The sequence below is a fragment of the Budorcas taxicolor genome, chromosome 3 (genome assembly GCF_023091745.1).
Source record: "Budorcas taxicolor isolate Tak-1 chromosome 3, Takin1.1, whole genome shotgun sequence".
Classification (NCBI taxonomy): domain Eukaryota; kingdom Metazoa; phylum Chordata; class Mammalia; order Artiodactyla; family Bovidae; genus Budorcas; species Budorcas taxicolor.
In genome coordinates, this window is record NC_068912.1 from 51,873,515 (window position 1) to 51,898,872 (window position 25,358).

The following is a 25,358-nucleotide window of genomic DNA, read 5'->3' on the forward strand; positions in this document are numbered from 1 at the left end:
TAAAGTAACTCTTGCAATCACTGATCTTTGCTTTATAAGCCTCTTAAATTCAGACTTAGGAAGAATATTTTCTTATCCAAAGAACTGATTTGTTTCCTTTTTTGAGATCTTGTAAACGTCACATTTTCTCTTTTTTTTTTAAGCTCGACTGGTGGGAAGCTCAGAATTAGGTTTAGTGTGCAAATAAAGTTGTTTCTGAAGTTCTTCAATAAGGGTTTTTTTTTTTTTTAAATAGCCACTTTTAATTGATTGGCAGTTTAATTTTCCTGGACCTGTTTTTTTTTTTTGGTTATAGTTCCTTTTTTTTTTTTTAATTACAATCCTCTCAGTTTCCTTTCTAGAAGTGGTTGAGTATATGAATAATAAAGGAATATTTTGCATGGCATTTTGGTTGGATCAGGAATTTTCTAGGAATAGAACTTATTAAAACTGGGGGATTCTGGGTCAGACCTATCTTGGTATCTTAATTTTGCATGTTTGGGACCAGAAGCATGGAAAAACTTGTCTGAAATTCAGAAAGAACTGGAGGCGAAGGTCTTTTTACCAACAACTGTGGGTGACAGTGAGGTGACTGAACTACATAGAACCACAGTTCCTTTAGCTCTATGATTCCTAATGCAAAAGGAGGCTGAGACAGGTTAAAAAGTACCTTTTTAGGACATATTCTATAGTTGGAGAGTTGGTAATAATAATTATAGTTAAATGATAATAAAGATGAGTTAATCCTAAGAACTGGTTGTTTGACTGAAGAATTCATTACCCAAAAAGTGATTGTGAACACTTGCCTCATGCTAAGCACTGTGCCGAGCACTTGGGTAGATAGAAGGTAAGCAAAAGAAACATGGTCCCTGCCATCATGGTGTTTCCAGCTAAGTAGAAGACACCCAGACACAAGCTAGGATAAATGAAACAATAGGTTTATAACTAAAAGCTGTTACTAGCCATAAGGAAAAAAATGTAATAAGAGGCTTATGGAGTCTCTGAATTGAGTAAGGTGTGAAAATGTGCTTCCAGCCCAGGGCTGCTTAGCACAAATATCCACCTGTCTTTCGAAGGTCTGTCGTCCCTCCGTCTACAGTGAGAAGTCCTGTCAATGGCTTTGTTTGACTGAACCCTGGAAATTCCAGCTCCATCTATACTCCTGAGCCTTTTAACTTCACTGTGAAAGGAGAAAAAGCACATTAGTTTTTATAGATTTCTTTGCAAACTATCAGCTGTTTCTTAACAGAAGCACCTGAGCAGTGACCTACCTTGTTTGAAGAGGAAGGACTATGATTTAGTATTGTAATTGGATTCGATGTATCATTGATGCTTAGTAATTTTGGCATTCCTGTTAAGCATTTCCTGCATTCCTTTAACTACCAATTATTGAGTGCCTCATCTATATATAAAATCCTTAAAGTCAGTGTATTTTAGTTCATGGCCCAGTTTGTACACGTGTCTGTAATTAGTAATATTTTTTTCATGGCCAAACCAATAGTTGGTAGATTTTCCTTTTTTAATCTCTTGCCTTCTATTTATAATCAGGACCGATGGTTACAGCCTGTGATTCATCTCCTCAGCAGTTGTGGTTTCCCCCTTCCATCCTTTCTGACCATCCCCACCATCCCCCCACTTATAGCTTCTTGTCTTGCCACTAACCCAGACCCTGTACCCCAGCCCTAACGAAGGGCTCAGCTGTCCCTGAGAAGCATGTTATAATTCTGTTGCAGCAGGTTATAATTCTGTGTTTGTGTGCACGTCTTTACCTCTGTTTCTCCCATTTTTCCTTTCTCATCAGACACCAATTTGCTAGAGATTAAAAAAAAAATTAGTTTAGCAATTATCTTAAGTGGAAGTCAAAATCCGAGAGACACATTTGGTGATGTTATCCCTCAGGGTTAATGAGGAGTGGCTTTCCAGCCCTGCAAATTTCACTTTACTGTAAAATATTGCATTAGTAGGAATTAAATTATAATTTTTATTGGTTGCATGCCTAAATTGAATTTAATATTTTGATTCCAGATCAATTATTTTCCTTTTAATAAAGAAGTATACTTAGAATTATTTTGTGTATCTCAAAAGCACAGTAGGAGGAAACAGATTCTGTTTTCTTCCATCCTCCCAAATCTTCAATTTGTCTTGGTCCCTGTGCTGAACCATTTAGGCAATAACATTCCATAAATTCTAATCTCCTCATAAATGAATTCTGTAGACAATGTTCCCTTCATTCCCAGGTTCCTTTAGATCTTGTCAGAAAAACAGGAACAAGTGTACCGTCTTATCGATGGAAAATAAACAGTAAGAAAGTTGGCCAAGATGGTGCCTGATTATTCTCATTCTGGACTGTGGCAATTCCTGAAGGCAGAAACATGACCTGTTCTCACCTTTGGGAGTTGTACTTCCAGATTGTGCTCAGAGAACTGGAATTTTTACTCTAATACTGACTATAGTTTTATTTTAAATCTTCTTAGTGCAGTTCTCAGAAATAATTTTGGGGGAGTAATGGCTAGGGAGTAGTGTAAGAATATCTTATCTTGGATATTTTATTAATATCATTCTAAAAGTTCATAAAAGATTTTTTTTTTCACTTGGAGAAAATGTTTTCATTCATTTATTTCTCCTCTCCCTAGAGGACTTTATGTTTCTAACAATAATTGAAATTTGTAAAGTATCTGCGTGTATAGGGTCTCATTTGATCTATGAATTGAACCTGTCATAATGTAAAAGAAAGGGAGATTATGGGAAACTTAAAGACAAGGTCAAACAACTATAAGTGGCAGACCTGGATTTAGAATGCAGCTCTCAGATGTCCTGATCCAGTGCTCCTCCTGGACTACCAGGTCTCTAACGCAAGGACTCTCTGCAGTGCCCAGGGGTGACTTCTGGGACATGCTTCTTCTGCTACCTTTTCTCTTCAGGTTATTACACACACACACACACACACACACACACACAATGAAACAACCCCCCAGAGCTGGGTAAATCCACTGATACTTCTAGGTTGTCTAGTGGTGTTTTGCCTAGATGGAAGAGTAGATGGCTTGGCACTTGCCAACACTTTGAGAATTTAGATTCTTAAAAAAGCTCTGCCCATTGTTTCCTTTTGAATATTTAAAAACACAACTTGAACACAGGAAGTTCTTCAACATGGATGCACCATGATTTCAACACAACAATGTGCAACTAACTATGCACTGGCTTCTGGCCCAAGAAGTTGGCGGGTTGACTTCTTGGAAGAGTGTTGGTTTGTCAAGAGAAAGGTTTGGATTTAGATATTCACTTGGAGAATGAATGAAACTATAAGATATGCCTGAGGAGTTGTTCTCTTAAAAAAAAGAAAACAACTGGCTGTTTTTTCCTGAGAAATCCATAGTACAGGATTTAGAAAATTATATGCTCTTCTGCCTATCTTTTTTCCATCAAGGATAGGCTTCAGCTGTAAGCCAAGTTTTACTGTTGAAAAAACCCAGGTGGGGGCTGTGGTAGAAAGGTCCCTCTTTGAATTTTAATGGTGGTGCATTCCACAGCTCCATCCCCAAGGGGCTGTTGGTCCACTGAGTTGTAATTTGAGAAGGTATAAACACGAACATATGTTGTGTACACTGCATGAGCTTGGAGCCTTCCAGGTGTTTTTTCTTGGAGCTTTGTTTTTGCATCATATCCTGATGCTTGTCACGTACCCACTCATAAAGTTCCATTCAAGCCAGACTGTGCCTTTGACCAAAATCACCTTGGGTGCCCTTTCTTACAGATTCTTGCATCCTGTGGGGGTAGAACGGAGTTTTAGCTCAGGGGCAGAATAGATCCTGCAGTGCCCAGTCCCACAGTCTGTGGGAGTTTGTCCCTCTTCGCAGCTGACAGCATTGTGGAATTCCCTGTGGGACCATAACAGAAACCCTTATTAGCCAATGGTGTTGTTGGAATAAAATCTCCCCACAGCAGTGTCTTGGTCCCAGGCTATAATGTTACCCACTGATTCCCTCTGCATCTTTACCACTCTTATTACAGCTGAACACACGCTCCTCATTAGTACTCTGGGTGATATGGGGAATCAGTGTGTTGGAAATTATGTGGAATAGGTACCAGATGTTTGTGTCAACTTGGTATGTATTGGTATTTAGAATGCTTAAGGATCACATTTATTAAATGTGAAAATTACTTACTGTTCCTTCCCCCAAATAATCACTCTCCCCCTCCCCAACCCCCAATATTTTACTCTGTGTTGGCATGAGGTGTGATATTAATTTCTTTGGGGACAGATTAAATTTAAAGTGTGTGCAGCAAATGGGTCTGTTCCCAAATGCTTCGTCTGCGTTTTGTCAAATCTGAGGGCTGGCTTGCAGCCAGTGGGGATGTGGGGGTTCTGTAACTGAGATTGGAATGCTGTGTTGTAGCTAAGGATATAATGAAAGGGTGAGTCCGTTTGCATTTTTTTCTTTAAGTGGAACTGGGAATTTAGACATTCATGTTATAGCCAGACCTAGGAACATTTCCCATGTGTGCAGATAAGCAGGCATTAGTGAGAAAGAGGAAGACATTTGGTAAAATGAGAAATGAGCTTGTGCTTTCTCATTAAATATATGGCCTTTTAAGTCAACCGAAAGGTTGCACGTGTGATCCAAGCAATTCTTTTATTGTATTTTATTTTATCAGACATGAATTATGTTTATGTTTGGCCATGGCGTTGGCCTGTTCATCACGTCCAGAGGTGCAGGACTGGAAGATGCAGGCAGTGGTTTGTCATGGGAAGAACTTGGATCTGGAGTCAGAGAGTACTGGGTTTGAATCCTACCCTGCTGCTTACTGGTGGTGTGTGACCTTTGGCAAGTCGCTTAACCTCTCTGAGTCCCAGTTCCTACTGGGGTTTTAAGTGGGGGTTTTAGCAGAATCTTTCCAGTTGTGCTATGAGGATTAGAAACTATATGTATACAGCATGCAGCTCAGAGAAGGTGCATAATAACTCTACACATGAAGAATTAAACCCTGGCTTATCGCACGAGCTGGAGGCTGAGGGGTCTCACCATATGCTTCACAGCACTGCTCCAGGTGGTCCAGCTGCTGCACAGAGGGCCCTGCCTGCTGAAGGAGGCTGCTTGGTCTGGGCCATTTGGGGAGTTTCTTACCACAGGGTTTACTTGAATCTGTGTTGCCTTCAGGTCGGTAAATGTTTTTACTCAGTACAAGTAGCATTTTGTGGGCGAATAGGGGCTGTGTGTCTGTCCTGGTTGCCCAGGAGGGTACTGAGCAGGAAAAAGAGAGTCTGGCTTAATTAGATTCTTTTGGGAATTATCCCCAAAGACTTCTGGACGGGCCATGTACTAGATGTCCGGAAGAAACAGAAATACCCAGATTGGGAGGCAACAGGCAGAAGCATCTCTGGGGGTGTGTTACTGTCAGGAAGCAGTTCACCGAAATCTGCACGCAGTTCACCGAAATCTGCACCCAGCTCTGTGGCTTACAGCAATATATGTACAGTGGGAATGATATCTGTTCTACCCACTTCATAGAATCTCTATAGAATGTCTTTTAACTCTAAAGTACAGTGCAAGGTTAACAGGATTGTTGTTTATGAACAGCACTTCTCTCCGCTGTGATCTGTGCCCTGTTGGTTCTCACTGCAGTAAGGTAGCTTTTGGTGAGCCGCTCAGCAGCCCCACTAGGGCTTGTGCTCACTTGCTCACTTGGGCTTTGGGGAAGAGATGGCTCAGGGAGGGAAGGGCTGTGGGTTTCCAGCAGTGGCCGCAAGAGAAACTGCCAGCCCTCTGAGGCGAGCCGACAGTAGCAGAGCTCACGGGTCACCACAAAAGTGAGCATGTGAGTCAGACAGGGTTTCGGAGCATGTTTCCCTGGTTCCTGAGCCTTTGTGACTGTGAGGTGCTGTGCTTGGGCGCCGTGGTGGTCATGTGAGAATTGTGGCCCCCTTCCTACTCCAGGCTCGCGTGGTAGAGTCTGGGGAGGGGATTAGTGCTTCCCAGGTGGAAACTCTTTTAACTGGAGATGAGTCTGCCACCATGTGGGCAGCCTGGTGGGGAAGGATGGAAAACCAGTTGCTAGAGGCAGGCTGTGGCTGCAGGAGAGGGGCAGGAAGGCCCGGAGGCTGACGCAGGAGGTGGCAGGATGAGGCTAGGGGTGTGCCTTGCTGATGGGAAGGGGGGATTGTTATGCCTCCTTGGAGAGAAGTGTCTTGCCAGAGCGTGTTGGGGAAGAGAGAACAAAAACAGGTTTGCGTTTCCTGCCTTCTGTGACATTTGAGGGTGGGGAAGCCCTGATGGGGACTTGATTCTTAGCAACCAAAAATGTCCTGCTCGATTTTTTTTTTTCCCCTTTAGCATAAGATTGAAGCTTTGCGGGGGAAGAGATGGTTAGGGGGTTTGGGATGGACATGTCCATCTGCACTGCTGTATTTAAAATGGATAACCAACAAGGACCTCCTGGGCAGCATGTGGAACTCTGCTCAATGTTATGTGGCAGCCTGGATGGGAAGGGAGTTGGGGGAGAATGGATACATGTATATGTGTGACTGAGTCCCTTCACTGTTTACCTGAAACTATCATAACATTGTTAATCAGCTATACCCCAATACAAAACAAAAATTAAAAAAAAAAGAAAAAAGACTGAAGCTGTGGCCACTAGGTAAAGAGTCAAAGAAAGATTCTAAGATTGAGTCTCTTATTCGATGTGGTCCTTTGTGCATGGATCACCTCATTGTTCTTTTCCTTTTCCTCTCCTGCCCCCTTCCTCATTAATATTTGAATGCATACTATGTGATAGACATTGTGCTGGTATAAGGGATACAGCGGAAACAGAATGATTGGATTCCACATTTTAGTGGTATCTGTAGTCCTAGAATGTATGCAGATGTTGAACAGATAATTGCACGAAAAAATGTTGCTTGCTTCTTGGAAGAAACGCTATGACTAACCTAGACAGCATGTTAAAAAGCAGAGACATTACTTTGCTGACAAAGGTCCATCTAGTCAAAGCTTTGTTTTTTCCAGTAGTCATGTATGGATGTGAGAGTTGGACTATAAAGAAAGCTGAGCGCCAAAGAATTGATGCTTTTGAACTGTGGTGTTGGAAAAGACTTGAGAGTCGCTTGGACAGCAAGGAGATCCAACCAGTCCATCCTAAAGGAAGTCAGTCCTGAATATTCATTGGAAGGACTGAGGCTGAAGCTGAAACTCCTTTGGCCACCTGATGTGAAGAACTGATTCATTTGAAAAGACCCTGATGCTGGGAAAGATTGAGGGTGGGAGGAGAAGGGGGCGACAGAGAATGAGATGGTCGGATGGCATCACTGACTCGATGGACGTGAATTTGAGCAAGCTCTGGGATTTGATGATGGACAGGGAAGCCTGGGGTGCTGCAGTTCGCAAAGAGTCGAACATGACTGAGAAACTGAACTGAACTGAACTGAACCACATGAAATGCAGTGAAGAGAAATAGTACCAAGAGAGTACCAAAGAATGTATATCTAATGTAAAAGAGCTAAGAGAATCTTCCTTGAGAGATCTGAAGAATGAATAGGGGTTCATCACACCAAGGCACGGGTAAGTGATAGGAATGGTGGGGAAAGTGTTGCTGAAAGAAACTTTGTACATGCAGGCTCTGGTGGGAAGAAGGTTGGTATTTTTGATGAAGTAAAATAAAGCCAGTATATTAATTAAGGTAGGTCAAGCTATAAATGGCAGAAAACTCAGTGTTGGTTTGAATAAGAGAAAAGCTACATGTATTTCATATTTTAAAAAAAGCAGTCCAGAGCTGAAGCAACAGCACCATGTTCATCAGTGACCCAGGCAACATCTGTCTTAATGCTTTGTTAGACTCACCGTGTTGCTACCGTCTTATGGCCCAGGATGGCTGTTTTAGCTCTGTCCGTCACAGTCTGTATTCCAGCTAGCAGGAAGGAGGAGGGGGCAGAAGAACACAGCTCCTTCCTTTTTTAAGAAACTTCTGAGAAATTGTACCTATCACCTCAGGCTATACCTAGCCAGAATTTCATCACATGGCCATACATTAGCATTAGCTAGCATTTCCAGTATAACGTTGAAAACGAGTGGTGAGAGGGGATGTTCTTGTCTTGTTGATCTTAGTGAGAGAGCTTTTAGGTTCTCATTAAGTACAATGCTAACTGTGAGATCTTCTGGTACAGGTTCTTTATCCAGTTAAGGAAGTTCCCATCTCTTCCTACTTTGCTGAGAGTCCTTATCATGAGTGACTGTTAGATTTTGTAAAATGCTTTTTCTGCTTTTATTGACATGATCATGTGATTTTTCTCATTTTTCTTTTTTAGCTAGTTGGTGAGATGGATATATTAATTGATTTTCAAATGTTGCATACCTGGGATAAATCCCACTTGATTGTGATGTATAATCCCTTGTATCCATTGCTGGATTTGATTCGCTAGTATTTTGTTGAGAATTTTTGCACCTGTGTTCACGAGCGATACAGGTCTGTAGTTTTCTTTTCTTGCAAGGTCTTTGTCTGGCTTTGGTATTAGGGTAATAAGTTAGGAAGTATTCCCTCTGCTGCTGTCTTCTGAAAGAGATTATAGAGAATTGGTGTAATTTCTTAAATGTTTGGTAGAATTCACCAGTGAGCCCATGTGGGCCCAAAGTGTTTTAATGAAAACTTTCACTTTACAGAGATACTAACTTGGGAGGCATGTGTGAATTTGAGGCCTTGAGTGACTGGGGCAGGCTTAGAAGAGTTACTTAAACATTCCTTTTCTTTAAAATGGTGATAATACCACTTGCTTATGGTGGTATTGGAATGATACACAGCACCTAGCACTGTCCAGCCTATAGTGAGCAATTACTGGGAGCTACTTATTTATTTACTTATTACTTACTTACTAACTAGACCAGATTGACATTGTGTGTTGAACTGTTGAAGACACCATTTCTTACATACCCTTGGAGGATGGGATAGATAGTTTCTGATTTTTCTTTACTTTTATCTTTCTCTTTCACAATCTCTGTCTCCCTCCATCCCTCTCTTCCTTCCTTAAGGGAGGAAGGATGAATATATCCATATTTTGGATTAATATATCCATATATATGGATTAATATATCCATATTAATCATTGTTGTTCAGTTGCTAAGTCATGCCAACCCTTTGCAATCCCATGGACCGCAGCACGCCAGGCTTCCCTGTCCTTCAGTCTCCTGGAGTTTGCTCAAACTCGTGTCCATTGAGTTGGTGATACCATCCAACCATCTCATCCTCTGTCATCCCCTTCTCTTGCACTCAATCTTTCCCAGCATTAGAGTCTTTTCCAATGAAAAATATATTAATCATATGTTGTAGCTATTTTTCCTTTTTAAACTTGGAGGAAAAAAATTCTTTAAAGCACTTCAGTAACCAACACAACTTTAGTATGTCTGATGGTCAGGGATACTGTATACTGAGTGTATTTAAATGTTGACCCCAGTGGGTCTCTGTAAAGTGCAGCTATCCCGTCAGTTGATCAGAGTGTGCCCTGTGCATTGCTTTCTCTCTTCTTTGACATTGGACTAACTTGGATAACTCATGACTGGAGCTGCAGCCTATATAGTGGGGGTGTGCCTTGTTTTGGACTCTGTTAGGACACGGAACAGACACTCTTAAGGTGAAGTGTACTCGTCTTCAGTATAGTAAGTTAGTCGTTCAGTCATGTCTGACTCTTTGCTGACCCCATGAACTGTAGCCCGCTAGGCTCCTCTGTCTATGGGATTCTCCAGGCAAGAATACTGGAGTGGGTAACTATTCCCTTCTCCAAGGGATCTTCCCAACCCAGGGTTCAAACCTGGGTCTCCGCATTTCAGGCAGATTCTTTACCAGTTGAGCCACTGGGGAAGCCTGGTGCTGGGGGTTTTCCTCTTCTGATTCCTTTCCTCTCTGGGTAAGACCTTATCTTTTCATTTGTTGCCAGTGAGTTTTTTGTAGAGATGAGCAGTGTGGTGACTGAAGGAAGATCTTAATGGGTGATGGTGGTGTGTAAGGAGGAGGGTGGGTAAGGAGAAGGGCGAATCAAGCAGACTGCAAGCCTTTTGCGGATGTGTTCTGGGTGGAATTGCAGCTCAGTCAGAGCTTTGCACATACATACAAAAATGGAACCGAGAAGTATTTTCATTTGTACTTCATTTGTGATAATGGCACGTCCATGGCAGGAGGCCGTGAAATCAGTTCAGAAGGGTAGCAAGTATGGGTAGCAATAGCTGCTGCCAGTCCCCAGGGTTAAGTAGCAGTAGGAGACTTTCTGGAGCTCTGGGGTGTGAAAGGCACCTGACATCTCAGGGCTGGTAATGGCTGGAGGAGGGGTGCAGGCACCCGCTCATACCCTTTGCCTTGCTCAGGGACTTCAGGGAGTCGCACGTCCAGTACCTCCTGACTGTGCTGCTATGACGTCTTCCTTCACCACCTCTCTTTCTCAGAAAACAGCTGGGCTCAGGAGAGCAATACAGAGGGTGGCCATGATTATTTGAGAAGGTACACACTTCACTTCAGACCAGATAACTGTTATCAGCCTAGATAATTTCTGTGAGTTCTGAAATAGACTTGGCACACCAGGCAGGGTGTCTGCTTATAGTATAGCGGGAGGGATGAAGGATTGCCTGGTTTTGCATTTTAGACTGGGGCTGTCATCCTGGAGAGTATTTTTACTGTATGGAGTCAGGAAGACCTCATGAAGCGCATGCAGGTCTTTCATCTGGTTCCATTTGGAAGGTGGTGATTTAGAATGCTACCTGTTCAAGTCCCAGTCTCCTCAACTCATTGGGGACAGCACCAATCTTACGGAGGTATGTGAGGTTTAAGTGTCACTGACTCCTCCTTATTTCTGGACGTCCCTCCCTAGCGATTCAGTTACTGCATGTCCCATCAGTGTAGCAGTCTCTTCCCCATGTTAGCTCCATACAGAAAGGTGCCCTAATCACTGATCAGGGAGGGGACAGCTTTTCTTCTTTAAGCTTAATGATTCATCTAAGAAATATTTTTTTGCATCTTATACATGTGAGGCACTGTGATGGGTGCTGAGGATAGAAGGATGATAATCCACAGCTGTCAGGGAGGTCCCAATGGACTGGCAAAGACAAGACTTATACACTGGTGGTTACAGCATAGAAAAGAAACAGCAGAAGTGGGCAGAAAAATTATGGGAGGACAGAGGAAGTGTCTGAGGATCTTCCTCAGTTTGGGATGTTTCTTATAGGGGTGGAGATAGCATGGAAGAGGAATTTGGGAAAAGGAAACAAGCTTGAATGAAGACTTGGAGTTGAGAAACATCATGTTTGGAGACCTTTAAGCCATTTGGGGTTCTTGGATGGGGGAGGGGTAAGGCTGGAGAAATAGGAAGGGGCTAGATCCAGAAAGGCCTTGCATGCCAGTTTAAGGAGCACAGGCTTTATTCATAGGCCAGCAATTCTCTAAGGGATTGGACATGCCTACAGGGATGAGAGGGGCAGGTCTTTGCATTGGGAATGACCATTTATTTGGTTGAGGACTGCCTGCCAATGCAGGAGACATAAGAGATGCAAGTTCAGTCACTGGATCAGGAAGATCTCCTGGAGAAGGAAATGGCAACTCATTTCAGTACTCTTGCCTGGAAAATTCCATGGACAGAGGAGCCTAGTGGGCTACAGTCCATGTGGTCGCAGAGAATTGAACACAATTGAATGCACACACAGTGCGATGCAATGAGGACCACGCTGGGTTAGGTGAACCATGCTTGTGTGGAAGGTAGCTTGGAGAGCTTGAGACCAGAGGCTCCTTCTAGGAATATCCACAATTGTCTAGGGACAGAGACAGTGAAGGCTACAGGAAGTAGAGGTAGGAAGGAGTGGATGGATTTCAGATTTAAGTTCTGATTGATTAGAGGAAGGGAGAATGAGGAAGCAGGAGTCACATATGATCAGACCTTTACTTTTTCTTTCAGAGGCTCTGCTCGTATCCCACTTCTCTTGGGAGAGTCTTTCTGACCTCTTCCAAACTTTGCTGTATAACTCTGGCCTCAACTGCCTCTGCTCATTCCTTCTTGGTTTTGTATGTTCTTAAGTTTGTTTTGCTTTCTTTAAGAAGAGGAAGCACTATTAAATACCTGTTAAACACCTATTAAATATTGGACTGTACACAATTTATTTATCTCTGGTTTTCTTCTAAGAGGGGAAGGAAGGATTGAACACAGATGTCAGATGGGAGGTTTCCTCCATCCAGAAGAAAACATTTGTGACTTGTGTGTCTAAAAGGGAATTTAATCAAATACACATCAAAATCATCCAGAAGGAGTTTAATGTTGGGGTTTTAGAAGAGTAGACTAGTTTTTTTTTTTTTTTTTTTTTTGCCATTTAGTTCTAGAAGCAACTTGGGCTTCCCAGGTGACTCAGATGGTAAAGAATCTGCCTACAATGCAGGAGAACCAGGTTCTATCCCTGGGTCAGGAAGACCCCCTGGAGAAGGAAATGGCAACTCCAGTATTCTTGTCTGGAGATCCCATGGACAGAGGAGCCTGGAGGGCTACAGTTCATGGTGTTGCAAAAGAGTTGGACGTGACTAGCGACTAACAGCAAAGAAGGCAATGGCACCCCACTCCAGTACTCTTGCCTGGAAAATCCACGGACAGAGGAGCCTGGTAGGCTGCAGTCCATGGGGTCACTAAGAGTCAGACACGACTGAGCGACTTCGCTTTCACTTTTCACTTTCATGCATTGGAGAAGGAAATGGCAACCCACTCAGTGTTCATGTCTGGAGAATCCCAGGGGTGGGGGAGCCTGTTGAGCTGCCGTCTATGGGGTCGCACAGAGTTGGACACGACTGAAGCTACTCAGCAGCAGCAGCAACTAACAGTTTCACCTTTCACTTCTAGAAACAGCTTACCTGGATAGGCACCTCTGGTGGGTTGGCTGTGGCTTATACATCCATAACAGTTAATTTAATCGTACCACAGTTAACTGCTGTCTCTGAAGGGCTCGTGTTTGTGATTCCCTCTGCAGGTCCAGAGCCTGGTGCCTGGTGTGAACTGTCGCCCGTCAATGCCTCCCATCCGGTCCAGGCCTTGATGGAGAGCTTCACCGCCTTGTCGGGATGTGCCAGTAGGGGCACAGTGGGGCTGCCTCAGGAGGTTCATGTCCTGAACCTCCGCGCTGCTGACCAGGGGCCTGGCCAGCCGCAGAGAGAGGTAGGTGTGGTGCCAGCTTTCTACCCACTGCCCCTTGGAATTTATAAAGACACTTCTTTGGATGTGGAGTTCCTTCGTCCATTCTAGGTTTAATGAGGATGCTTGTGTATGAACATAAGTGGGGAGGAGGACACAAAGTACATGAGAGAGAGAGAAGGATTTCAATTAATCCAGAAGGATTGCTCTCTGCACTGGGCAACTCTAGGACTTCTCTCTAGAGAGCTTTCTCAGCTTTTCATCTTTCCTGCCCATCCGCCACCGCCATATTGGAAAGAATGTTTTTGAGAATTTTACTTCTAAAACATGGTTGTGAAAACACAATGTTGCCACTTTTCTGTTATTGTAGAATGTCTCTCATCTCCTGTGCTGTCTTTCTTCTTTCTTTGCTTTGTCTTGTGAGCCTACTTCTCCTGCAGGATGTGTCAAGGGAAATGGAATTATATTAATTCCATTGTATTAATATTCACATGAAAGCCCTGGGTGGGGGGTAGCTCCTTATGCTAGCCAGGTATCTTCTCGAAGATGAAGATGGTCTTGGTGGTGGTGGTGATGACCCAAGCTCATAGTGACTCAGTATTTCCTCTGTCCTCAGCACTGTTTGAACCACTCAAACACTTATTCCAAGAAGTCCTATTACTGCCCTCAATTTATAGGTTATAGACAGGTGCAATGATAACTTACTTGCCCAAGGTCATTATCGTAAGAGCGAAATAGCCTCCTCTGTCTTATGGCTCTGAAATGACCCACATTGTGGATAATGGTCATGCTACTTCTTTGAAGATAACATGCAGTTGTCATTCTTTTTGTTTTTAAGCTTCTGTGTCAGAAATGTTATCATTAGGGTATTATTTCTCTGGGAAGAGAGAAACCACAATAAAGCCCGATCCCAGTGAAGTGTAGAAAAACCCATGCAGAGCAGAATTTATCTTTGAGCTTGTTTCTGATCAAGAAAGTTAATTTCCAGAACCATTTGTTTATGTGCCTCAACCACTCTTCATTCTGGGAAGGGTGGGGAGAGTAGGACTAGGGGAGGCGAGGTGTCCAGAAGGGAAAGCAAACTGATTTTAATCTTGCGAAAGTGTGTGGAGTTGGCTCATTTCAAAGACAAATCATCTAACCTTCCCAGCTACATTGGAAATTATTGTTAATACTCTTGGTTGCTTGCCATTGTTGCTGCGGCACATATTTCAGGTCAGATTTCTTTATCCCAGTAATGCGTCTTTAATTTTTAACTTATGGGGGAGAATTTGTGGTGGGAGGGGAAGAAGGGGAGGAGGAAGTACAGCTCATATGAGGCACTGCTGACTCCAGCAGTTTTTTAGCAGTGATAATTACTCATGTTATATATGCTGTCTCAGAAGAACCAAGAAAGAAAAAACAAGTCCGAGCTATTACAAAAGCAGCAACAGCAGAAATTCTGCATGTTAAATTGTGCAGTACTGTTGTTCGTTCTGAAAATAGATTCACATAAGACTATTGAAGCAAAAGAAAAATACCTCAAGGAATGATAGCAGAGCTCTCCCACACTTGTATTTACTGTGTTAGATAAAAATAGACACAGTTGTCCTGAAGATACGTAAAATGAGCTGGCATCAAGGGACATCATATGCTCAGTGAGGAAGTAAAGGAAGAGGGCCTGTGGGGATAGTCTCTAAAACTTGGTTAAAAATGTTTACTGTATGTATGCTTTGGGATTAGTGATTTGAAGGTATTACTGAGACTAGGCAACTGAGGGAAATTGCATTCTTCCCTTCTTTGGGGGACTTTAAGGAATTAGATGGTTGTATTCTATCTTGTTAGAAGACAAAATGTTGGGACATGTGATCTTTGGAAATTCTCTCTGGCTCTGAACTGCTTTCATAGCGTAGACCTGGAGTATTTTATGTCTGCAGAGTGAGTATCAAGGATAATCCAGAGCAGTGAGGCCCTGACAAAGGGACAATGAAGGAGAAGTTTGTTTATGGACGGTAAGATGGAGGAGGAAAAATAAGTATCTCTTACCTTCTTCATGTGTGACTCTGGAAATTCATTACTGCAGCCATGCCAATCGCTTTGGAAGATCATTTAGACTATATGACCCAGCAATTCCATTCCTAAGAGTATATACTAGAGAAAAGAAAACATACATCCACATGAAAAGTTGTCCACGAATGTCATAGCAACATTATTCATAATAGCCAAAAAATGGGAACAATCTGCATGCCTGAATACCAGTCAAAAGTGTTAACAACCTGAATGCCTGTCAATGGATGAATGGATAAATGAAATGTGATATATATATATATCCATATGATGGAATGTTATTCAGCAATAAAAACAAATGAAATACTGATACATGCCACAACGTGGATGAACCTTAAAAACATTATGCTAAGTGAAAGACACAAAAGACATATACTGTCTGATTCCATACATATGAAATGTCCATGGTAGACAAATTTATAGAGATAGAAAGTAAATTGGTGGTTGTTTAGGGCTGAAGGGCAAAAGAGAGAAATCGGGTACTGACTGAGTATGAGTACAGAGTTTCTTTGAGGGGGACAAAATGTTCTGAAATTGAATTGTAGTTTTATGCGTTGGAGAAGGCAATGGCAACCCACTCCAGTGTTCTTGCGTGGAGAATCCCAGGGACGGGGAAGTCTGGTGGGCTGCCGTCTATGGGTCGCACAGAGTTGGACATGACTGAAGCGACTTAGCAGCAGCAGATGGTTCCACAATTGTATATGAATATTACTAAATACCATTGATCAGTTCAGTTCAGTCGCTCAGTCGTGTCCGACGCTTTGCGACCCCATGAATCGCAGCACGCCAGGCCTCCCTGTCCATCACCAACTCCCGGAGTTCACTCAGACTCATGATAAATGTCAATAAATGTGAACATACTAAAAGCCATGGAGTTGTACTTTAAATGGATGAATTTTATGGCATGTGGGTTTATTTCAGTAAAGCTCTTAAAAAAATAATGATTTAGCCTGTCAGTATTCTAACTACCTTAAATAAAAGTTATCTTAACTGTATCTAGTTTTTTTTAACACCAAGATTGCTTCCTCCTCCAACCTAAGCCCTTCCAACTCTTTCTGATGTTTTTAAAGATAACTTGATTTTTATACATATGCTATTTTATATTGGTCTGTGCTAAAAATAACAGCCAGTTGATTCTGGTGGTAATAATGGGAGGGAGGATCAGAGACAGCCTTTGTGCATGTTTCTACCAAATATTAAGGGCAAATATTTTTCAAGATGAAATGATAAATGTTGTTGCTTGTAAATTAGAAAAAGAATGTCCTACTGGCTCCAAGCCATTGTTACTTTGACTCCTATGACCAACATAGTTGTTTTTCATGCTGTCCTCCTTAATGCAAGGGAATTACTAAATCAACCCCATCCCCACCCCCTCCTCCTGGCTTGTTATTGGTGGAGGATAAGCATTAAGATCTATTATAAATCATCCCTTCTCTAACATTTTACTAAATTCCTATCTCCCAGGCACCTTAAGTTTTCTCAACTGAGAGGCTTCTGCTTTTCCTCTGTGGAGGATATAACAGCCTACACCTGAAAGTAATAACCCCAGCAGGTTGACAAGATTTGGGGAAACAGTTATACTAAAGTTCAGTTCAGTTCAGTTCAGTTCAGTTCAGTCGCTCAGTCATGTCCAACTCTTTGTGACCCCATGAATCGCAGCACACCAGGCCTCCCTGTCCATCACCAACTCCTGGAGTTCACTCAGATTCACGTCCATCGAGTCAGTGATGCCACCCAGCCATCTCATCCTCTGTCGTCCCCTTCTCCTCCTGCCCCCAATCCCTCCCAGCATCAGAGTCTTTTCCAATGAGTCAACTCTTCACATGAGGTGGCCAAAGTACTGGAGTTTCAGCTTTAGCATCATTCCTTCCAAAGAAATCCCAGGGCTGATCTCCTTCAGAATGGACTGGTTGGATCTCCTTGCAGTCCAAGGGACCCTCAAGAGTCTTCTCCAACACCACAGTTCAAAAGCATCAACTCTTCGGCTCTCTGCCTTCTTCACAGTCCAACTCTCAGATCCATACATGACCACAGGAAAAACCATAGCCTTGACTAGATGGACCTTAGTCAGCAAAGTAACGTCTCTGCTTTAGAAAATACTATCTGGGTTGGTCATAACTTTTCTTCCAAGGAGTAAGCGTCTTTTAATTTCATGGCTGCAATCACCATCTGCAGTGATTTTGGAGCCCCCCAAAATAAAGTCTGACACTGTTTCCACTGTTTCCCCATCTATTTCCCATGAAGTGATGGGACCGGATGCCATGATCTTCGTTTTCTGAATATTGAGCTTTAAGCCAACTTTTTCACTTTCATCAAGAGGCTTTTTAACTCCTCTTCACTTTCTGCCATAAGGGTGGTGTTATCTGCATATCTGAGGTTATTGATATTTCTCCCGGCAATCTTAATTCCAGCTTGTGTTTCTTCCAGTCTAGCGTTTCTCATGATGTACTGTGCATATAAGTTAAATACTAAAGTTAGGGAAACAATTTTATAGGCCAGCAGAGAATTTCTATCAGAAGCATGCTTGCTACAATGATTAATACAAAGCTGTCTGTGGCGAAGCATGGTTTTGCTATTGACTTCCCTGCTGGATTCTCATCAGGACAACACAGACCTGTAGTTGTATTTTCCATCTGAGACCACACCTCTCATTTGTAATCATCTACTTTGGAAATAGCAGTCCTGGAAGTGAACAGTAAATTGGAAAAAGACTCTTTGGTGACAGAGGCAGGCAGAAGGTAAACAGGCCTGAGAGATCAGTTTTGTCTTTTAGAATAAGTGGGATGTATCATAAGTTTTGGGCTTCCTTGGTGGCTCAGTGGTGAAGAATCCGCCTGCCAGTGTAGGAGACATGGTTTGGATCCCTGGGTCAGGAAGATTTGCTGGAGGAGGAGATGGCAACCCCCTCTAGTATTCTTGCCTGGGAAATCCCATGGACAGAGGAGCGTGGTAAGCTGCTGTCCACAGGGTTGCAAAAGAGTTGGACATGACTTAGTAACTAAACAACAACAAATCAAGGTTTCATCCTCCCTGTGCCCTTTAAGTTCAAAGTAAAATCTGCCCCCTGCACGCCCACCGCCCCCCACCCCCCCGCCCGCCCACTCTTTCCGGATGACCCCATGTGCCTGCCCCTGAGTTTGGTCCCTCTGGGTGTTTCCTGATTCGCAAGAAGGTTTGTGGCACTACTAAGAGGCTGCTTGTTGACAGTGATATACTTTCATTAGTTGCTGGAATGGCAACAATTTTGCTCCCCATCATCTAATTTTTACTGTGACCTGTTTTTTTGTGTGTGGCAGTGCTTCTTTTCTATTTCCCACTTGTCTAACTGCTTGCTTATTATGAAAAGCTCTTAGTTAGCAGTATATATGTATATAACAGATTCTGGGAGTAATTATGGGTGTTTAAATTTATGTATGTGTTTTGACATCAAAAAAGCAACTGTTAATGGGCGTGCCATGCCAGTGAGATGGCTGTAGGGTGGAGTGAGGATCTGGGAGGATCCATTGTCATGGGAAAGGGGCCAAGTTTAATAAATTTATCCTCACCCGTCAGAGGGCTTCCCTGGTGGCTCAGACAGTAAAGAATCTACCTGCAATGGAGTAGACTGGGTTTGATCCTTGGGTTGGAAAGTTCCCCTGGAAGAGGGCATGGCAACCCACTCCACTATTTTTGCCTGAAGAATCACATGGACAGAGGAGCCTGGCGGGCTACAGTCCATGGGGTTGCAAAGAGTCAGACACTGAGTCAGATTGAGCAACTAAGCACACACACCTGTCGGAAAGCTCAGAACCCTCCATTCTTTTATGGATTATTCTCTGTTTCATTCCAAAAGGGATTTGAGATGGGCTTACAACAGACATACCAACAGTGTAAGCAGAAATACAAAATGAGGACAAAGAAGTGTATTTTGTTAGAAAGATATAGTTCGATAGCCATGAGGGTTAATGTGATTGGCATGATCGAGTTTGAAATTTGGCTCCAGGCTTCTAGGCAGGCAGGGCCAAATGGGATGTATAGTTAATCACACATGTGGCTCCAAGTCATTTTTATTTTGCACCTTCTCTAAGGACTGTGGCATATAGTTGTTCCTTTCCTGTTTTTTTTGAGGGCAGGAGAAGACCACGGTTGGGAGAAAGAGAAGGAAGTGAACCCATCTAAAATGCGAACTGTTCTGCTTGCCTCTTCACAGCTCCCTTGTGTGTGTCTATGCTTAGTCGTGCTCGATTCTTTGTGACCCTGTGGACTGTAGCCCGCCAGCCTTCTCTGTCTGTGGCATTTTCCAGGCAAGAATACTGGAGTGGATTGCCATTTCTTTCTCTGGGGGATTCTTCCCGACCCAGGGATTGAACCCGAGTCTCTTGCATCTCCTGCACTGGCAGGTGATTTCTTTACCAATGTGCCACCTGGGAAGCCCTTCTAATTCATTACCCTTAGCTCCCTGAGGCCCCAGATAACAGTAACAGCGATGATCGTGGTGATGGTGAAGTGACTGCTGTGGGCCAGCCACCTGGCCGGCACCCGTGTTGTCTCTGCCTGTTCTCACTGTCGGCCCGAAGGGAGGTTACACAGCAGACCCTGGATATGCAGCCCCACTCTGTTGGATTCTACTGTCCAGGCTTTCCCCACAGTCCACTTCCCTTTCATCTTTAGCCCTGACCTAGCTCTGGCTATGAAACCGGCCATCCTGTCACACTTAAACCTGTTCCATGAGCCAGCAGATCTCCCGCTGAAAGTTTGCATTTCCTGCATAGGCTTCTGATAGCTCTTTCCGATATTCAGAGCTCCTTTTCTTCCCCTTCCTTGTGTCTTTGGGGCAGTTCTGAGGGTGGTTTTGTGTGTAGCATTGTCTCCCTTTTCCTTTCTGGCTTAAAAGATTATCACGTCAAGTGTCAGTAACTAGAACATGCGGGACTGAGTTTAGGAGCCCTTGCACTCTATGTGGCCGTTAATCCTGCACTAAATGCCAACCGCCCATCTGTTTTTCACAGTTGATCATTTTCCTCCCCCCAAACAAAGCTTTTAAGTGCCTCCCCACAGTAACTCACCTGTCTTCTGCTAGTAATCCATGACTTGTAACCAAACTTGCTGGAATTGTGTGGAGAGAAAACAAAACATTCAGGCACTCTTTCTGCTCTGAGTGAAGTACAGGAGCTTCAGTGTGTGGACTATGCCATCTAATGTGACATCTCTTTTGCTTCCTTTGAGGAATCTGGCAGTTTAGGAATTAAATTTGAGATCCCTGCAGCAACCTACTTACCAATCTATCTGTCTGTCATCTTTCCCCTGTTTCTGCAATATTAAGTGGACAGCTTCTTTCTTTTTGGCCCCCACCTCCAGTTATTAAAATATGGACAGAACAGCGCAGGGGTTGGGGGAGTGGGTGGGTTTCTTACCTTTACATGTCACCACTGAAAGAACTGATAGAAAATTTCAGGACTGTGTTTTGGCGAATACACATGTGGGAGCAGAAATATCAAATGAACACTAGCACACTAGGTACATTCCTACTCTTATGTGGGGCATTTTCCCCTCTGAATGACTTCCCAATGCTGCTCCTGTGTATATGCTGGGGAAAAAACCTCAAACGAACTCAAGGCTATTTATGTTTCAGAGATCTTATATGTAGCATGTGCTAAAATAAACAGGCATCAAAGTAAACCCCTCACACACAGACACTGTATATTGGTGAAATTCAGTTACTAAACAAACACTTTCCATGTGTAAACACTGCTGGGTGTTTGTTTAAATGGAAGTTGTTTTGGAAGTCACCTCAGCCTGACAGGTAAAGTCATCTCTGAACTGGCCATTTCGTCACAGACCGATAGCAGATTTATCAGAAAGTTACCCTGACCACAATGGTCTCATTTCTCAAAAGACATTCCTTTTCCTCTTTTTTTTTTTTTTTCAATTTCTTTCCCTTTCCCTTTCTTCTCTCCTCTCTCCCTTCTTCTTTCCCTCTTTTCCCTCCTTCTTTCTTCCCCCATTCATTTGAGCGTTGCTGTCAAAATTATTTCATTAACTTGAAAGATAACCGAACCTGGCTTTCACATAGAATTGGAGGCCCTAAATAAATAGGACAGCCACATTATTTAAAATGAGTTGCCCCTTCACTTGAAGATACTCAGTGCAGGTTACATGATGACACGCTCCTGGGCAGTATGAAGGTGCCAGGCCAGGACTGGACAGAGGAGCAGGGGTGGGGCCAGCCAGGCAGCCAGACGCCCGGCTGCTATTTCAACAGAAGACAATGCAGGCCAGGTAGAACTGGCCTCGCTAGTCAACGATGGTTTCTAACACATTGGGGCAAGATGTTCAGTTTCAAGCTACAGCTAACTCTCAAATGAGAACTCTCCAGAAACCCAATCTTGGAATTTTAGAAAAAGGGAAAGCAGATTCAGAGTGATAATAGTGTTAATAAATATCAGAATTTAGCAAACTGATTAGGACATAAGAAGTGAAGAAGTTATAAGACATACTGGCTAGCCACATGGCTTAAACCCTGCCGTTAACCACAGTAACATCCAGATACAGTAACGTAGCCCTCAGAAAGCACACTCCCTGCCCCACAGAGGGACTGAGCCTGGTTGGACTCTGCCATTTTAGCATGAGGTAATGCCGGTTATGTTGTTTGCTGGCTGGGAGCTGACAGACTGAAAAATCCTCTCTTGTTATTGCCTCTTCCCCAGTCTGGAGGAGAGGCTGCCTTGACTCCTTCTGAAATTTGTCCAGCAGCAGCATTTTCCACTGGTGCAGTCTTGGTCTTTATGGAGGTTAGGGTTACGACCTCAACCCATACCCTTGTTGCCATGGTAACGCTCTTGACTTTTAAAAAATTGTGTAATTTCCCCAAAATATTGTTAGGAAATATTTCTAACGTTTTTTGGGAGTACCCTCCACATTTGAAAATGTGACTTTTTGCTTTTAGAACTCTTTGGGGAGTATTTTTAAAAAGCAATAGACCAAAGTAAAGAGCAGGTTTGCAAATCTGAGACCCAGATGTGCTGGTTGGGCAAATGCCCAGTTTGTGTGTGTTGCCGAGTGTCCAGATATCCAACTTGTATTTTTTTTCTTTCCATTTCTGATTTGCTCTCTTGACATTTTGTTTGAAAATGTCAATTTACTGGCTAATACCTCTGACTTAAATACCCAAATTCTGCAGAAGTATTCATTACTTTCAAGAGTTCCACTCTCCACTGTGTTTTTTTTTTTTTTTTTAATCTCTGAAAATGAGACACGTGTTTAGTTACTCTCCTTTCCTTTCTCTCTCAGTGAAGAGGCTGTGTATGAACCTGGCTCTGCTGATTGCCTCTCTGCACCATCTTATTTCTTTTCCTTGTATACCCCTCGCCTTGAATGAGTGAGTCTGTGTTTCCTGCCTTCCCCTTCTTTCCTCTCTGTAGCCTGACTTCTGCTCTTCTGAATTTGTCTCTGGTGATTCCCTTTTGACCAACTCATGGGATGCTAGGACTGGAGAGATGCCCTCAAGACAACCCAGTTTTAACCACCTTCCAGGGCCAGGGAGTGAAGCCATGGCTTATTCACTGTCAAACAAGAATTTGGTGTCAGGGCTGGACTGGACCGCAGGGACCCCAGCTCCCGTTGCAGAGTTCTTTCTACCACCGCCCCTTTCCTCACTCTTCACCCCACCTCAGCTCCTTTTTCTGTGCCCCCTCTTCTGGCATCTCTCTCTGGGTTTCAGGATATTACCTTAGCTTGCTTCTCCTTCTACCCTTTCATCTGTTTTTCTGCTTCGTTCCCAGCTTCTCTTTCTTTTCTCTCAGTGGTTTTGACTGAACTGTAGTCCTTGGCCCTGGTTTTCCCCTGTCTGCTCTCCCTGTGGTGGCTTGTCTGTTCTCAGGATTTGGATTGCCACCTCCATGCCAACGACTCCCCAGACTCTCTCATGGCTTCTTAAGTGGAGCTCCAGGCGACTCTCTGAAGCACTGTACCTCTCACGTCTGACCTCAGACTCTCAGGGGCCTGCGGTGTGCTGTGGAGCAGTGGCTATCACTGTGGTTCTACCTGGTGTCAGATAGAGGGCTGACCTCAGCTCTGTCACTTCCCAAGCATGTGACTCTGGGTGAGTTACTTAATTCTCTGAGCCTGTTTCCTCTTTGGTAAAATAGAGATGATAGTGGCAATTCTTTAGAAGATTCACTGAGGATGGAGAGACATCTCTATGGCCCCCTTAGGACTGGCATGTATGCTTAGCACACAAGAAATAATCAAATGCTAGCTATTTATCTTTAAAATTGACTGTAAGTACCTTCCAAAGCTGGTCTTCTCCTTACCCCCGTGCCGGTTTATCAGTCTAACTTCCTTGTCCCGTCAACGGTACCACTACCATTTGTCTTGGGACATTTTTTCCACCTTCTTCTTCTTTTTTTTTTTTCAAATCACCTGTGTGTGTTTTCAGTGTATTTTTGTTTCATTTTCCACCCCCCGTTGGCCACTCTGCATAGCATGTGGGATCTTAGTTCCCCCAACAGGGATTGAACCCAGGACCCCTGCAATGGAAGCATGGAGTCTTAATCACTAGACCGCCAGGGAAGTCCTCTGTCTTGGGACTTTTGAACCATCTTGGACTTACCTATTCACTCAAACCCTATATTTGTTCAGTCACCAAGTTTTATTGACCTTCCTCTGAAATTTCCTGAGTTTTTATGCTCCTCTCCACTGCCTTGCAGCTCCTTAACCAGTCTGCTGGGACTGGCCTAATCAACATTAGGCCCTGATTATTTCAGTCCAGCTGTGGGCCTCTTCATTAAAATGATTTTTCCCTAAATAATGTTCTTATAATTGATTCATTTGTTCATTGATTGATAGACTTATTCAATGAGTTATTCATTGAGAACCTACTGTATACTAGATAGATTCTCTGCTGAATTCCTCCTCATCGTTATGTCTTGAGCATTGCTGCAGGTTGAGGGAAAATCAATTTAATACAGTGTGACAGATAATATGACCATTATTTGTCCCCAGCAGCAGGAGTGGTAATCCTATATGCAGGAGAGGGAGCGATTCTCAGAAGAGAGCACTTGATGAAAGACTTCAAAGTCAAGTAGAAGTTAGTGGGCTGAGGGGAAGGAAGGCTTCAGCATGTGCAGAGGGAAGAGCAAAACCACGTGTGGAGGAAAGTTCTTCCTTGTGCATGGAGTGGCTGATGTACATATAGATCAGGCAGTGGCAAACTATGGGCTTTGGGCCCAATCCTTACCGTTGCCTATTTTTGTATGTATGTAATTTACACACTGTAAAATTCACCTGTTTAAAGCATCTAAGTCAATGACTTTCAGTATATTTATATATTTTTAGTGCAACTATTGTGACAACTGAAGTTTAGAACATTTTTAGTATCCCCGAAAGGAAACTCAGTGCCCATTAGCAATCATTCCTCATTCCCCATGCTCCCACCCACTAATCTACTTTATAGATTTGAAATTCTGGGCATTTTTCAAATAAATCGAATCACATAATATGGGTGACATTTATGACTAGCTTTCTCACTTAATGTAATGCATTTGAGGTTCATCCATACTGTGCATGTATTGGTTATTTCATTCCTTTTTATTTCTGAACAGCATTCTGTTATATGGCTATACCACACCTTACTTATCCATTCATCAATTTGATCCCTATTTTTGTAAATAAAGTTTTTTTTGTGGGGGGAGAAATAAAGTTTTATTGGCACATAGCCATGCCCATTTGTTTACTTGTTGTCTGTGGCCTCTTCCTCACCACGGTGGAAGACTTGAGTTAGGGTAACAAGAATAACAAAGCCCCAAATGTCTACAGTCTGGTCATTTTCAGATAAAGCTTGCCAACCCCTGGAATAGAGGATGTGGTAATGATGGGAGCAGCGGTGGGGGTGGGCTGGGTCCTGGAAGTGGAAGATGAGACTGGAAAAGCTGGACAAGTAAGGATTTGGACTTAATCCTATGGATCAGGGTATATGGTATGCGGAGCCCCTGTATCTGAATCCCTTGGACATACTTAAATGCATGTTCCTGAGCCTCACCCCTGACCTTTCTGCTGAATCCATTGCCTTATAGCTTTTTCTTAATTCCGCCTGAACTGCTTTCTTAACTCTTCAAACATAACATGGATCATGTTTGAAGACCATGTGCTAAGTCTTAACTCATCAGCTTGTCTTTTCTTGGTTCCTTTATCCTCCTCCAACTCCCTCTTTTCTAAAGTAGCT

The 25,358-nt window shown here is 43.2% G+C and overlaps 1 protein-coding gene across 2 annotated transcripts in view; it reads left to right on the top strand.

Annotated features, from left to right (window-relative positions):
• The window catches only part of TGFBR3 (transforming growth factor beta receptor 3), a 199,313-nt gene that overhangs the window by 66,303 nt on the left and 107,652 nt on the right, over positions 1–25,358 (top strand). For both annotated transcript variants that reach the window (XM_052636917.1, XM_052636918.1), the window contains exon 3: positions 12,951–13,135. In XM_052636917.1, the coding sequence (XP_052492877.1) occupies positions 12,951–13,135 (185 nt within the window). The remainder of the gene's footprint in view (positions 1–12,950; positions 13,136–25,358) is intronic.